This window comes from Cricetulus griseus, chromosome 6 (genome assembly GCF_003668045.3).
Source record: "Cricetulus griseus strain 17A/GY chromosome 6, alternate assembly CriGri-PICRH-1.0, whole genome shotgun sequence".
Classification (NCBI taxonomy): Eukaryota; Metazoa; Chordata; class Mammalia; order Rodentia; family Cricetidae; genus Cricetulus; species Cricetulus griseus.
The window spans coordinates 59,708,651-59,724,191 of NC_048599.1; the positions used below are offsets into that span (position 1 = coordinate 59,708,651).

Below are 15,541 nucleotides of genomic sequence, written 5' to 3' on the forward strand. Positions count from 1 at the left end.
CCGTGGGCGGCGCCGCTGTCCGGGCTCTGGTGCTGAAGCAGAGGCAGCGGGGGACTCTTGCGCATGCGTCAACTCCAGAAACCAGTCGCTGGGCGGTGCCGAAGGGGAATCCACCAATGGACGCAGGACAGGAAGGAGGGCGGGGACATCGGGACGCAAGCTGTCGCAACATCGGGGGCTGGGGGTTCGCTGCCTCTAAGGCTGGAGGCTGCAGCTCAGGCCTCTCTACCCTGGCCAGGTCTGTCTGATCATTGTCCTTAGTAATTAGGCCAAACTGCCCTTCCTGGACGCGTCGTTCTTATAAGAAACCAGACAGAACGACCCGGGCAAAAATCCTCACAACTTGAACCTCAGGTTTCTACACTTCGTAGTGCAAGAGGGTCAGAGAGTTCGGGTCTCATGAGTACCCCTTTTTCTCTCTGCTTTTCTCCGGGTCTTCTGTCTTCCCCACGGTGTTAGGTATCTAGACGCTTGAACTAGATACCAAAGTTGTCTTTCTTCCCACTTTGGACCTGGCCTTGAGGCTGCGGCCTCTTCCGGCTTTAGAGCCTCTTCTCTATTTTTTAAAGTGCGCAACAAGGGGAAGGGGGGTGAGAGGAGGAGAGGCTGGGAGAAATGCCCAGCCTCTTTCGTGCAGTTGCCACCACTCCCCACCTCAGCCTTACACAGATCTGACAGCCACCCACTCCAGAGCCCCTGCCAGGCCTCACTAGGGACTAGCTGTGAAGGAAAAGAACATATTGGGGTGCTGGGTAGGCCTGGCTAGAGGACTGTAGCATAATTACGGTGGATATCAGAAATATGAGAAGCCTGAGTGCAGTGGAGTGGAAAGATCCTGGATAGATTTGGATAGGCAAAAGCTGAGAAAGCAAGGGACCGAGGAGAGTTAGACTCAAGAGGGTTTGGACGGAAGATATCCCTTAAGTGTGCCCAAGTGCTGGTCAGGGCATGGGTCATAGGGCACAGAGTGAGCAGATCTAGAGGTTTAAAAGTGCTTTGAGAGATTTACAGTTGACTGGAGAGATAAATGGCTAAATTGGTGCTAGGCAGTCAGGATGTGGCCAGGCCTATGAGATAGCTCATACCATCTCTGATCTGCCGTTTTTGGCAGAGAAGGGTGCAAAGAGAGATGTTTCTCTTCCTAACCGGTTTAAAGAAAACTGTCTAGAGACAGCAGGGCTGCAGCTGGCTCCAAAGGCTTTGAGAATGTGAAGGTATGAAAGAGAGGGAGCACATCTCACCTGGAGTGAGAACTAGGGGACTGCAGCAAAAGGAGGTTGGGAGGTTCAGTGTGTTTCTTCAGGAAATGGTGAGAATGTGTGCCGCCTGACAATAGGGAGCTGTCCCCTCAGAGCAATAGTCTTAAGCAGCCCTATGCTGTGGCCACCATCAAGTCAAGCTTCTGGGAATGCCAAGACGGACATCCAGTTTTCACAACTTAGGTAGAACTGGGCCTTGAGTGCCAGGTTGAATGTGAAGAAAGACAGTCTCTGGGGAGAGCAAACATGGCCTCTAAGAGGCTATTTATTTGAAAGGGAAAATTCTGGTTTAGAGCTGGGGGCTGGTTCAGCTGAGGGTTCTATGCAGACTCCTCATCCTGTGTCCTCTTTTCTTCTGATTCCTCAGTGATGTGGACCACAGTGCCCTGGTCCATGGGCAGGGGGAGGCCCACAGTGCCCTGGTCCATGGGCAGGGGGAGGCCCACAGTGCCCTGGTCCATGGGCAGGGGGAGGCCCACAGTGCCCTGGTCCATGGGCAGGGGGAGGCCCACAGTGCCCTGGTCCATGGGCAGGGGGAGGCCCACAGTGTACTGGTCCATGGGCAGGGGGAGGCCCACAGTGTCCTGGGCCATGGGCAGGGGGTGGGCCACAGTGTCCTGGAGGGTGGTGTTTCCCAGGACAGTGTCCTGGACCATGACCAGGGGGTGGCCCTCCATGAGGATGGCAATGACCCTGTGGAAAGCCAAAAGGGAAATGTCAGAGTTCAAAGCCAGTGTCGATGGCTGCAGTCAGCTCCTCTTTACCTCCCCTCTTCAAGGGACTCAGGGTTCCCAAACATCAGCAAGAGGTTGTGATGGGAAGTTGGGTGGCAACAGACTGCTCCTGGCCCTGCTCCTTTTGCAGTAAAGTCCCTTAAGCAATGGTCAAGGAAAAGGGAGATGTCTAGTTGTCGCTGGTTTATTCTGCAAAGCAGTGACCTCTTTCACTGGTCCTTGAGTTATTTATTTGTAAGAAGCAAAATTATCTCATAGACGCCTTCCCTGGCTCTGGGCCCCTAGCAGAATGGCTACAAGTTCTGCCTTTTTAGAAATGGTACCTTGATATGTTTAAGAGCAAAGGTGAAGCTGGGGAGGCTGGGGGGGGGGTTTCCTGAAAACTAGGTAGGGAGAAATCCAGGCTCTGAGAAGAGATGTGGCAGGTCAAAGGTAGGAGGCAGAAATCAAGGATGTGTTTGTGTGTAGCTAGGAAGTGTGTTAAATGTGTATACAATAGCTATGGCTGCAGAGTGTGGTGGCTCATGGCTTTAACCCTCTACGGAGGCAGAGGCAGACAGATCTCTGTGAGTTTGAGATTAGTCTGATCTAAATAGTGGGTTTCAGGCCAGCCAGTGCCTGTATGTCTATATAGAATGAGGCCCTATCTTAAATTTCTTTTTCTGGCCAAGTGTGGTGGTGCATACCTTTAATCCTAGCACTCAAGAGGCAGAGACTAGTGGATCTCTGTGAGTTCAAGGCCAGCCTAGTCTACATAGGGAGCTCTGGGCCAGTCAAAGCTATGTGGTGAGACACTTTCTTAAACAATAATAATAAACAAACAAATAAACAAAAGATAAATACAGTCTTAAAGTTGTGTCTGGATATGGAGCTCAATGGTAAAGAATTTGTCCAGAAACTGCAAACCCAGCCCTGTGAGAAACAAAACAAAACCACAACAAAATGCTGTGTCTGGGTATATTCCCCTGGGTAGGTACATAAATATGTACACATATGCACACAGACGCATGCACACGCTGCCTGGGTATGAGCCTACAATGCCTCCGAACAGCTGCCAGACCCAGTCAGGAAGAAGAGAAAGTAAAGTTACATGTCCACTTCTGAGACTCAAGAGGCCTGGGAAAGTATTGTTTAACCTTCTTCCTTGGCTGGAGACCAGGAGGGTTGGTTTCTTGTGATAGGCCCAAGAGAAACCATTTAACCTGTGCTCGGGCACTGGGTCTGAGCCCAGTGTGGTAGAGATGGGGTTAGGCCTCTACTCTGGGAGTAGGATGGCTCCCAACTCTGCTTTGACCTCCCAGGGGTTTGAGTAGACAGAGAACAGGTGGGGGAAGATGTTTTCTAGAATTGGGGCTTCCCGGTTACAGCAGTCCCTGCCTCAGGAAGCAGCCACGTCCCACCATTCTCCTCTCGTCTATGGCGGCCACAGGTCCAGAACAGGGAGCTTGGCTGGTGCTGGATGGGAGGGGGAGGTGGCGGGCGAGCAGGCAGCCTCTAAGTCTTTCCTTCCCTAGCAGAAGCCTGTCCGTGGAGCCCTGAAGTGTGGCTGGGGCTTGGGAGCAAGCCAGCCCTCCAGCCAGGGAAGCACAGAACAGGCTGAGAAGCAGCAGGAGAGAAGATGAGCTGTGGGGCCAGGGGAGGGAAGTGAGGAAAGGGGAGAGACAGATGGGAAAACAGAGGAGAGACTGCCAAGGAGAAGGTTGCCCTTGGCAGGGGGTGGGTGACTACAGCAGTACCCCGCCCTTCCCAGGCTTGTGCCTGAGTCTTCCTGACTTCATTTAGCAGAAGCACTGGTTTAAGAATGAGGTGGACCTGAAAGAAATAGCCAGGGTTTGGGGGGGCGCAAAGGGAAGAAGTCTAGAGAATGTTCTTACCTTGTGACCTGTTGGAGAGAAGGGGAGAAGAAACAGCAGCTTCAGTCTTTTGGTTCTGAAGGGGACAACCTGCCTTCTCCTTGATGCTAGTTTTGTGCCCCCACCCCACCCCTAACCAGGCTCCTCAGACCTGGCCACTGGCCCAGCAAACTTTCCTTCGTTCATCCACTAACAGCGGAGTCATATTGAAAGTCAATACAAGGCTCACTTGTGCATCCCTGTGGGCTCAAAAGCTGGCTGAATCCCCTGGGTGGCATTGGGCCAGGTAGGAGGTTAGGCTTCTGTCCACACTGCCAGTGGTCTGCCATCCTAACCTTGGTCAAATTCCAGGGCATCCGGGAGGCATTCTCTTGTGGTGGAAGCCCAGTTCTCCCTTGTCCATCTCCATCTCGACCCCAGGCTGTCTCCCCTGTTCATTCCTGTACATGCCAGTTACAGCCCCTCAGAGCTGTGTGTTGGCTTCTGCTTATATCCTGGTCATAACCTTCTGGTCTTGGCTCTGGGGCCTTTGTTGTGCTGTCCGCTGCTTGGAAATCTCTCTTGCTTCACTCTGCCTTTCTATACGGAGGGAATTCCACATCACTGGGGCACAGAGATCCCCACTGTGGACATAACAGCTCATTCTACCGAAACCACCTGTGTGGTACTGGGTGTCCTAAAAGGTAACCTATGGTGGGAGTTCTAGTTCTTTTGCAGTTTTTGAGGCGAGCCAGTGGCTCTGGGCTCTGGGTCCCAGACCTGGCAGTGCCTTTCATGACCTCACCTTGAGCATAATGCTGACCTCCCTGGGCCTCATGTGTACCCTGGGAGAGGAACCTGCCTGACTTTCTTCTGAGGTTGCAGAGCTAGTGAGATGAAGGATGTGCATACCTGTTTCTTAGACTGTAACACGTTCTTTGGCATACAAACCCTGCACACGCACATATGCAAGCACACCTGGCATTCAGTAGAGATGGCTGTCTGCCTGCCTCTGCCCTCCCCACTTGCCTTCCTTGTCTCTTTCCTCTTCTACCTCCTAGCCTCCCAGCCATACCACTTACCTGGATCCATCTTTATGGAGCAAGAACAGGAAGAGACACACACAACACCTGTGGTTAACAGAGAAAGTTTTAGTTTGCAGTGATCTAGCCGACGCCCCCCCTTCTAATCTCTTATCTTCTTCCCTCCTAGGGCTGCACACACATAATTCCTTCACAAGATGAAAGGGATGCCTGCCATGTGCCCTGGTCATGGTATCCTCCCTATGTAGGTCTCTGTATAAACACATGGCATAGAGATGGGGTACAGAGGCTTGGAGAGGTCAGTGTACCTAGAGATGGGAGGGTAGAACAGACTGATGAGTATGGGCTTCTGGGGACCCCGGAGACCTTAAGAACTTTGTTCTTGCCTCACAGATAAATGGAGAGCCTTCCATGGTCCTCACTGCTTATTACTGCCTCTTCCCATGCAGACTGGGAGAGGGTGGGAGGTTTAAGATCTGAGTCAATTTGTCATTCACTGACAAGCTCTCATCATGTGGAATTGTGGAGGTCTAGCCTCATCTTTTGGGGCCTGGCATGCAAATCACAGTCAACAAGCCCAGAATGGACCAATGTCAAAGTACCTATGACAGAAGGCACTTGAAGACTAAAGGTATCAAGGCTCCCTGAACTCATATGGTGACTGAGCATGTGAGCACAGAGGTTCACACACACACACACACACACACACACACACACACACACACCTCTAATACAAAAGACCTAGAGCTGCAGATCAAATGTAGAGCCTTGTACTTGGAATGCAGGCTCTTTACCACTAAGCCTCACCCCAGTCCCACCATTCATTCTTATTGGCTTTTGTATGTTCAGTCGAAATCAGTCCCAAATTATGATCATAGTCTTTCCCACTTGCTACTCTTTTATTTTTATTTTTTTAATGTGTATGAATGTTTTGCCTGGACTTACATCTGGGCACCATGTTTATGCGGTGCCCACAGATGCCAGAGGAGGATGCCAGATACCCAGAAACTGGAGTTACATGTGGCTGTGAGACACCTGTCTTGTGGGTGCTGGGAATTGAACCCAGGTTTTCTGGAACAGCAGCCAGTGGTTTTAACTGCTAAGCCATCTCTTCAGCCCAGGTTGCTCCCTACTCTTTACCCTTGACTAATGATGAGCTTGGCAGAGTCTCATGAGGCTGGACGTGGGGGTGTGAGGTGAGGTAAAGGAAACCCTTGGTTCAATCAAGACTTGAATCAAAAGCAAGAGAAAAGACAGTCCTTGGAATGTCTTTGCCATTCAGGCCTAGCCACTGGGAAACAGGGATTGTCTGTTCTAGAAGGGACTTAGCATGCAAGTCTGCAACTCTCAGGTGAGCCCTCTACCTAGCATGTCACTTCTAATTCCTGCAGAGTGGTGATACAGGGTCCAGCCTGGAAGGTGGGGAGGGCAGGTAGACAGACATGCATACAAATACACAACCACCTGTCACAGACATACAATCCTTTAGAAACAGACCAACACCTGCAGACATCCTCACAAAGACCCAGAGGCACAGGCACCAACCAGTTCAATGCACAGACACATACCCAGAGAGACGAGGACCGCACAGGCCCCCATCCACTCTCATAGAGCCCTCTCCCTTTACACCCTCTGCAAGCAGGGCCAGGTCCTTACCTGAGAGTGAAGAGTCGGGGACAGGAAGACTGAAACTGTCTCCCCCAGGGGAGTATTTGTATAAGAGAGGGTTGGGCTGGGTCAGGTCATATGCTCTGGGAGCGTCTAGAGTAGAAGGTTCAGGGAATGAGGAGGGATGGGCTAATATCTACCTGGGCAAAGAGCACTAGGAAATAGGATGGGGTGGGGTGGTGTGGAGCAGAGGAGGAGAGTGGGGAGCATTCTCAGAGCCAGAATCAAGGTCAGGGCCATCACCTCCTCCCAGCAGGTGGGAGAGGAAAAAAATGACCCTAAGCACATTTTTGCCTTGCATTCCATGGCCCAGATGAGTTCTTAAATTGTCCAGAAAGCTTGACAGGAAACAGAAATTAAACACAGAAAAGGGGGCAGTGGGAAAGAGATCAGGATGGGGCAGAAAGGATGAACCCAGACTGCCGGCTTGCTCTGCATTTGTAGGCTGCTGGTACTGCCACCCCAGCACATGTATATACCACAGAGATTTGCTTTGTATGCTCTCTCAAGCAGACCGGGAGCCACTACCTTCTGGGATCCTTTCTTCTAATGCTTTTTATTTATTCCCACTGACCTCTACATGCCTCAGATTCAGGGACACAGTGACTCCCTCAGTCACTTGACCATTGATGACTCGTGGCATTAGTAAGAGCCTAGTAAATTCAGCGAATGAAATTCTTTTTATTACTTTTTAAAAAGTTTATATGGATGGGCAGTGGTGGTGCACGCCTTTAATCGCAGCACTCAGAAGGCAGAGACAGACAGAGACAGTTCAAGACCAGCCTGGTCTGCAGAGCTAGTTCCAGGATAGCCAGGATTGTTAAACAGAGAAACCCTGTCTTGAAAAACAAAACAAAGTGAAGCAAAAAAACAAACAAACAAAGGATAAAGAACCTAGAAAACTGATGAGGAAAGCAGGCCAGTGAGCAGTGAAGAATGCCAGAGTGGAGGGAACACCAGAGAAGGAAATGAAAGAGTTGGTGTATGGCTTCAAGAAGTATACCCATAGCAAAACAACTTGCACAACTCAAATATGCATGGTTTATGGCATGTCAGTTTGAGCTCAGTTAGAGTTGTAAAATAAAAAGTACCATAGTCAACCTCAGAAAACAAGATGAAAATATTGAGGGACAGGCTGAGTTTTCCTCATATCAATAGTATGGTGGGAGGCACCTGCCGATGAGGATCTCCTGCAGCATCAGGGAGCTCAGATCAGCTCCAGCTGGATATATATATATCCTAATTGGTATTGTTATTTTATATTATATATTATATAAATAAAGCATTGCATTATGGGTATTTTGCTTATATATGTGTCTGTGCACTAACTGAATGCTTAGTGCTCTTGGAGGCCAGAAGAAGGAGTTGGATCCTCTGGAACTGGAGTTACACATGGTTATCAGCTGTCATGTGGGTTCTGGGAATTGAACTCTGGTCATTTGGAAGACCAGACAGTGTTCTTAATTTCTGAGCCATCTTTCCAGACCTCCCCTCTAGGAGGTGTTACCCTTACCCCTCTTTTTAATTTTTTAAAAATTGTGTTTAGATGTATTATTTATTTTGCTTCATGTGTGTGAATGTTTTGCTTGCATGGTTTAGATGTATTATATATTTTGCTTCATGTGTGTGAATGTTTTGCTTGCATGCATGTAGCTATCTCACATACATGCCTGTTGGATCCCCCGGTGACTCATGGTTGTGAGTCACCATGTGGGTGCGGGGAGTGGAACCTGGCTTTTCTTCAAGAACAAGTGCTCCTAATCACTAAGCCGGCTCTCCTGACTCATTCTCACCTCTTTTAGAGGTGGGGCCTCAGCTTTTGAGACAGGGTCTCAAGTAACCCAGGCTAGCCTCGAACGTAGAGCAGAGGATAAACTGGAATTCTTGGTCCTTTGCCTCTGCCTCCTCAGTACTGGGATTGCAGGTGTATATCACCACACCTAACCTGGTTTTGGTGTGTGTGTGTGTGTGTGTGTGTGTGTGTGTGTGTGTGTGTGTGTGTGTAGACTTAGTCTCTCATAGCTGAGAATTTCTGATCCTCTGCCTCCATCTCTGGAGTGTTGGAATTAGAGGCATGCACACCACACCCGGCTTTATCTTCCCTTCTTTGACAGATTCAAAAAGGACCCAGGTTCAGAGGTATTAAGAGATTTGCCAGTGTGCAGCAGTCCTAATCAGGGGCTGCCTGAATCTAGAGCCTGGGCTTTTCTTAGGTAGAACCATCTTCCTTTCAGGAAGGCGCTTCTAAAAAAAAAACAAAAACAAAACACTCCAGCCTGCTTTGGAAACGTCTGTGCAGAGGACTTTGGTTTATAAGTAGGCGGGGAGCTTTGTGTACATTCCTTGCCATTCTGAGGAGAGTGAGCCAGGGCAGAGGCAGCAGACAGGCAGAGCCCCAGAAGAGGTTTGCAAAGGTGTGGTGTCTGTCTGTGAGGCTCCCACGTTACAGTCCACGGGGAACAGATGGTATTCCTATGCCCACCACCCCCTGTGTTATCACCCCTCCTCTTCCCGGAGTCCTATTCTCTCTAAGGGACACTGATACTACATCTACTTCCCTGCCAGCCTTGGGCAGGAGGCTGAAAAAAAAGTCTTGTGTCCTTGTAGACCTCCCCAGGAAGGAGGTGACAGCAGTGCTCTGGGCTCCAGCTTTGGGGCCTCAGTGCCTGCTTTCTCTGGAGTCAAGCTCTGAGTCACTAGCCTGGGATAGGGCAGGCCAAAGTGGAGGTGCTGAGGGCTTTCAAAGAGGAGCTAGACTTTGTCTTGATGGGATAGATGGAGAAGGTAAGGCCGGAGACCTTGAGGCAACAAGGAGGCTGCCAGAGCCGTGATGGGCACATTGGAGAATCCACAGCAGAGTGTCTGTTGCTTCTTACCCTCCACAATCCTGAGAGCCCCGGTCACACGTGTATCCCCTCCACCCTTCAGCGCTGTGCCTTACAGAGTAAATGTTCTCATGATACTCTGTTTAAGGCTTGGTTGACAGAGGACAACTTCCTGCCAGAAATCCCCGGAGAGGTAACCTGGTGGAAGGTGGAAGGCATGTCTGTGGTGAGAAGCTGGAAAGAGGAACAGGATCAGGAAAAAGAAGACGTGTTGGGGAGTCTCCTGGGGCGTTGGGGGAGGGGAACAGCACATGGGGTCTCTGGGCTGACTGGGGACATATAATAGTCTCCCCAAAGCAGAACACTGACCTTCTCTGTGACCTTCCAATATTTGCTAAGAGAGCTAGCCAAGTCACTCTGCTCCCTGGCCTGCTCAGCAGCCGGTTACATGTGTATCCTGGCGCCTTGGTTTGGTGGCTGTGCTGATAAAGGTGGCCCACCCAGGATAAAGTGCTGGGCTGGAGAAAGTGCTGAAGGGCTATTAGCCTTAGTGGCTCAGGATGTGCTGGAGAGCAGGGAGAAGGCCTCACCCACGGAGACATTAATCAGGTCCCTGACCTTGACCTCCTTAGAGATGCCAATAACACCAGGCTCATTCACGGATTTCAGAACTTGAGGAGATCAAATGATGTCAGGGGTGTGAGACTCAGCAAGCATAAGCTGTGGGTACAATGTGTTACTGTAGAGTGTAAGCATCCCTGGCCTGTTTGACTCTCTAACCCCGTTACTCCGCCCCCTGCTTCACACTGGGCATCTGGCTGCTGGACACATTGTTGTAATAAAAAAAAAAAAAAAGCACCTGGAGAGAGCAAGACACCATGCAACAGAGTTCAAGTGAAGGGTTTTTGTTTTGTGTTGTTTTGTTTTTTTCCATTAGGGAAAAAGGATTGTAAAAAGGGGAGAGGGGAGGAGGGAGATGGATCTCCAGGGACAGAGAGAGATAGGGAGAGAAAGAGAGAGGGACATGGGAGGTGGGTAGGGCCCCTTTAAAAGGGAGCATGGTGAATAGGCACAGGTGGTGCTCTTAGTGGCAGCCCCTGAGGGCGCATTCTGTCAGAACCCCAAGGGCAGGCCAGTACAAATGCCTGAATAGTAACACACATCATCACCTTTGACTTTTGACTTTTGTGTCCCTCAGAACATTGCATGGTTGCTCCTGAGGGACGCCTTGCTGTTCCCATCTCCTTTGTTGGAACATTCAGTGGGATGAACATATATTCCTAGCCGAGGACCCTGTACTAAAACAGGGACAGATATGGGCAAATAGAGACAACCAGTCACCCTGTCCCTCCCTCCACCCTTCAGGTTGCCAACTTCTTCTCAGCAACTAGTGTTGTGACCACAGGATCCTAAACCTGACCTTTTGACATGTGCTTTCTCACCTGGTTCCTCTCTCCTGCCTGGAAGCCTCAAGTCCAACGAAGGTTTCTCCCCATGCTATCCAGTCCCCAGCTCCTACCCATTTCAGCCTGCTCATGGCTTCTGTCCTTGTCACCCTTCAAAACTGTGCCAGACCCAGCTATTCCCACCAGGTGTGGCCTGACCCACACCCCAGCCTGAGGCAGTGAGCCTCAAGGTTGGTAGAGCCCGTGTAGCCCAAGATGGTTTTTCAGCTTCTGTCCCTGAGCCTCTACCTCTTGTTCCAGGCCCTTGTGAGGAATGCAACATATAGGCTAGCTCTTTCTGCTTCCCGCTTCCATGAGGACTCCTGGCTTGAGACTTCATGACTCTCCTGGCTCTGTGTCCACAGTGGCTCTTGGTTCCCCTAAGACTTTCCCACACACTCCTTCCCCTGCCAGGCCCAGGCACCATGCTCTGGTGTCTGGATATTGCTTTGAGATGCCCATCCCAATTGCCTCAACTGACCCGTCTTAGACCCTCCGGCTTCAGCTTCCTAGACTGTCACTTGGCCTTACCAGCCCTGCTTTGGAAACTTCAGTGAGTTCCCTGACTTCCTCATCTCTCAGGCTGCCCTCTAGTGACCTACCCAGTCTGGCTGCTACCTTCCTAATTTGACACCCTCTTGTTAGTAAAGGCCACTGTTGACACACCTATAATCCCAGCACCAGGGAGCCAGAGGCAGGCGGATCTCTGAGTTTGAGGCCAGCCAGCTTGGTCTACAGAGCAATCTCCAGAAGGGCTACATAGACAGACAGACAGACAGACAGACAGACAGACAGACAGACAGACAGACAGATACACACACACACACACACACAACACACACACACACACACACACACAGAGAGAGAGAGAGAGAGAGAGAGAGAGAGAGAGAGAGAGCCCTTAGTAGATATCTTGCCAATAGCATGTGATGGGCAGATCCTGATGAAGGCAGCACTCAGCCTCTTCCAAGGGTGGCATTAGGTAGGAAATGCAGGGTTTTGGGGAAAAACTGAGTCTGTCTCCCTGTCACAAAGAACAGAGCCCCAACCCAAGGAGTCCCCAGGAATTCAGTCCCCCCCCCAGGGTTCACCTCCCACGGTTAGGATTGAAACTGAGGAACACACAGACTGGGTGTGTCCTCAGAATGGGCACTGCAGCCTGGGGTGTTGGAAAACAGAGAATCTCAGGCAGGTCACATGCTTCCTCCATACGTCACCCTGCTGTGGCGTGTGTGCTTTTGGTAAGGTGGGGCCCAGATTTTGGAGCCTGATCAGGACAAGTCCCTCCAGTCCTTCTTCAAGCACTCTGAGGTCTCCCTTCCAGGCCTAGGAGTCAGGACAGCATTCCATGAGACAGGAATGTCCACAGTAGAAGTGGGTTGGGGGTGGGTCATGCCGAAAAGGGATGTGCTTTGAGTGGCCCTCTCCTTCCATCTGGAGGGTAGCCTATCTAGTATCTAGGCCGTATGCAGCCCACCCCTGCCTGTCCTCTTCTTTGATATTTCCCCACCAGTGACCTCTAAGGACTCAGCCCCAACAAAGAAGAGCCTTTCCTGAATGCAGGGATGGGAGCCTCAGCCAGCCAGCTGGGATCTGCAGGAAGATCGGGGACAGGTTCTGCTTCCAGAAGCTCCTGCCCTGGTGTGGAGAGAAGGCACAATCTGGGGCCTGGCAAGGGGAGCAGACACAGAGGACTTCTGCCTGGTGCAGAAGCCTGGCTTTGATCTGTTGGGCAGGGGACAGGAAAAGAGGTCCAGAAAGGATGCTAAAGGGGTACCTCAGGACATCCCTAGCACTTTACAAATATCTTACATAACAGCCATGTGCTCAGGTCCCTAGGACAGGGCAAGGCAGCCTTGGGCACTCCTTAAAGGCCATGGGAGCAGATGACTACCATGAAGTTACCTGAGGCAAGAAGAAAATTGCTTGAACCTTTCTCTGAGCCACACATCATTCCAAATATGGATGTTGCTAGATATTTGGATGCTATCATCGTATGACTCACTGAGGGATAGCTATATTGTTTTATAGAAGAGATAAGGGACACTGCCTCTAAGGAGGGAGGAGACCGGAACCCACCATCCCATCTGCCTCCTCCTAGACCAAGGCCTGGAGTAGGGCAAGGGCCCAAGAACTGTACTTCACCAGCCAGATGCCCACGGGGGCAGCCACTCAGAAGTGGGGAGAAGGGCCTGAGCGTCATTGCCTCCTTGGTGGACTTCTTAGGCCTTTTCTCCTGGGCAGATCTCCCTGTTTCTCCCAGAGAGAAGCTTGGACTTACAGCCATCTTGTTCTTTTAGTTGGCTGTATTTTTCCAGATGTCACTAATAAGGTTCATATGATGTAGGCCCTGAGGGTGTGGCTGCCACCTGAGTTGGCAAGTGGCCTGGGAAGGTGGGGAGCCACCATAGAAGAGCAATGATCCAAGCCCAAGCAAGGTCACCCCTCCCAAGCTTAGTAGGAGAAAGGGAGAGTATAGAGAGGAGTCTCAATCAAATTAGCTTTGGTGGGGCAACTGTGAAAAGAGGCAAGGAGGCCTGCCCAGGACAGCAAAGCCACCGCCCTGGAATTTTGTATTGTCTGCAGCACTAACAGTTGTGACATCCCAAGAGGTGACATCTCTCTGGGCCTGCTTCCTCCTCAATAAAATAAACCTTCTACCACAGGATAGTCTGTCTAGTCTAATGAAGCTAGAAGGTGGGGTTGAGCTAGACTTGGGAGATGATAGAGAGAAAGAGGGGTCGCCCCTCCCCCACCCGTAGCCAAGCTTTTGGAATGCTTCTGCCCCCTAGTGGTGACTCAGAGTAAAAAAAAACATGTTTGGGAATACCAGACTGGAAATCCTCCTGCCTGGAAGCCCAACTTCCTATGCCCCCATGCCCACCCCAGGATCCTTTGCCACTCACCTGCCCTCTTCGGCGTGTGTGCATTCTAGTGGACAGAAAGGCAATCACAGCCTGTACACAGGGTGCCCACAGGGTGCTGGCTATTTCCATACTCACATACTCACCCTGCGGGCAATGAGGTTCTGCGGCATGGTGGCCCCAGGCCAGGCCTTGGGGAGTCTCAGGGCATTTGTGAGAGCAGACAGGCAAATGGTGGGTTGTGGAGAAAGTGGTAGAAGAACGAATGTGGAGGGTTGCTCAAAAGTATGACAACCTGTGTGAGTGACACTTGAAAGTTCATGGTGAGCAACTGTGGGTTTGGTCTTGACTGTAGGTTTGTTCTGGGCACATGGCTCTTCAGCCAGATAGCTGGGAAGATTTTGTTTCTACATTCAGGATATCTTCCTGCAGTCCTTCCAGGGGTCTGGGTCATCCTCTCTTTAGGGTAGCCAGATTTCTGTGGGTGCCTCCTGAACCTGGCCAGGAGCAGGAGCTGAGAGGGATAAAGACCCTGCCTTATCTCTGTAGTCTATCCACATCCCCCCTCCCTGAACCTGGTCAAGGGACTAAACTTGCAAAAGGAGTAGACAGCGTTAGGTCTCTTTCTTTCTAGGACTGGGCTCTGGGGACTTCCTTGCTGAATGAAGCATAGCAGGGGCCAGGTATAATGGGAAGCTTGAGACTTCTAGAGACCTGTGGGGTAGGGCTGAACTCAGCAGTATTTGGGGGGCAGGGTGCAGTGTGCAGAGAAGGTGGGAGAGAGGAAGAGACATGTGCGGGCACATGTGCGTGTGGAGTGTGTGTGTGTGTGTGTGTGTGTGTGTGTGTGTAGACAAAGAGGGGAGGGAGACAGAGAGGGAGCGATCTAGGAGCTAGGAGCTAGGGTGCGTCACTGTTGCTGGGAAAGTACAGTCTGACTCAGTGGGAACATCCGGCAGGAAGGGAGGAGGGTACACAGTGGCATTTGCAAACAGGATGGGAACTCTGGGGCTGCAGAGATGGGGTGAGGGGCCAGGGGTGAAAGCCTGGACAGCAAAGGGGCTGAGGACAGTGGCAAGAGAATACAGAGAAGGTAGATGCTGGTGGGGTATAAGAGCTGAGGCCTGGTCTGTTGGGGACACAGGAAATGCCAGAGTTTGTGATCCTCATTTCAAGGCCTGGAATTCAGGACCTCATAAAGCTGACCTAGGCACCCCTGGGCTGAGAGACTGGCCTCAGCTGTGTGAAGACTACTGGGGAAGGGGCCTGTGTCCTTTCGTGGGGTCAGAGGGTCTGGAAGGGTCATCCCTAGAGTGCCAGGCAGAGAAGGACCCTGTGAGAGGATCCCACAGGAAGAAGGCTGTTGACTGCTCTGAGTGGAAATGTTAAGGACCCCAGAGAAAGGCCCATCTCAGCATAGTAAAGGGGCTGGAGACCCAGAGAGTTAGGCCTCCAGGAGTAGCTATGCTTGGAGTACAGAGAAAACCATGTTCTACCTCAGGGAACAAATGGTGGCCTGGAAGGAGGGTTTCTCACTCTTACCTAATGACTTAAACCTACGCTCACTGGACCTCACTGGACGGCCAGCAGGAAAGCAGAGGCGGGGCCCTCAAGGGGTGGAGTCTGCATCCCTTGCCTTTTGCTACTACTGGGGGTTGGGGGGATGAAGGACCATGCTGTGCACTCATTTTGTTTGCAGGCAAATACAGGCAGGGGTCTTACTGGGGCTAAGGACCACAGGTGAAGGTGGGCCCTGGGTGCCTAGGCTTCCTGTGTGTGGACACTGAGGCAGGGCAGGGAAAGGTGTTGGATGAGACTAGCTGGCTGCTGGTGCCCTGGTCCTCTTGAGAGTGGAAGGGTGGGGGTGGCGG

General features: G+C 51.2%; 1 protein-coding gene across 2 annotated transcripts; it reads right to left on the reverse strand.

The window, feature by feature from the left end:
* Positions 1 to 1,491: 1,491 nt before the first annotated feature.
* Phgr1 (proline, histidine and glycine rich 1) lies at positions 1,492 to 15,521 on the reverse strand. Of its 2 annotated transcripts, XM_035446134.1 has the most exons (5): positions 13,817 to 15,202; positions 13,713 to 13,737; positions 4,908 to 4,955; positions 3,868 to 3,875; positions 1,492 to 1,952 (listed from the first exon to the last, which is right to left on the reverse strand). In XM_035446134.1, the coding sequence occupies exons 1-5, from the start codon at positions 13,841 to 13,843 to the stop codon at positions 1,623 to 1,625; spliced, it is 438 nt and encodes a 145-aa protein (XP_035302025.1). In that variant the 5' UTR covers positions 13,844 to 15,202; the 3' UTR covers positions 1,492 to 1,622. The 2 variants fall into 2 exon arrangements, 1 of the variants encoding a protein (XP_035302025.1); XR_004770435.1 differs by lacking the exons at positions 1,492 to 1,952; positions 3,868 to 3,875; positions 4,908 to 4,955 and adding an exon at positions 11,653 to 12,132 and having other exon boundaries at positions 13,713 to 15,521.
* Positions 15,522 to 15,541: the final 20 nt, after the last annotated feature.

Bases quoted from the DNA above. Each gene is read 5' to 3' on its own strand.
- Phgr1 (XM_035446134.1), bottom strand. From the start codon at position 13,843: ATGCCGCAGAACCTCATTGCCCGCAGG. The intron at 13,738-13,816 runs GTGAGTATGTGA...TCTGTCCACTAG, and splicing joins AGAACCTCATTGCCCGCAGG to AATGCACACACGCCGAAGAG. The intron at 4,956-13,712 runs GTGAGTGGCAAA...TGTTAACCACAG, and splicing joins ACACACGCCGAAGAGGGCAG to GTGTTGTGTGTGTCTCTTCC.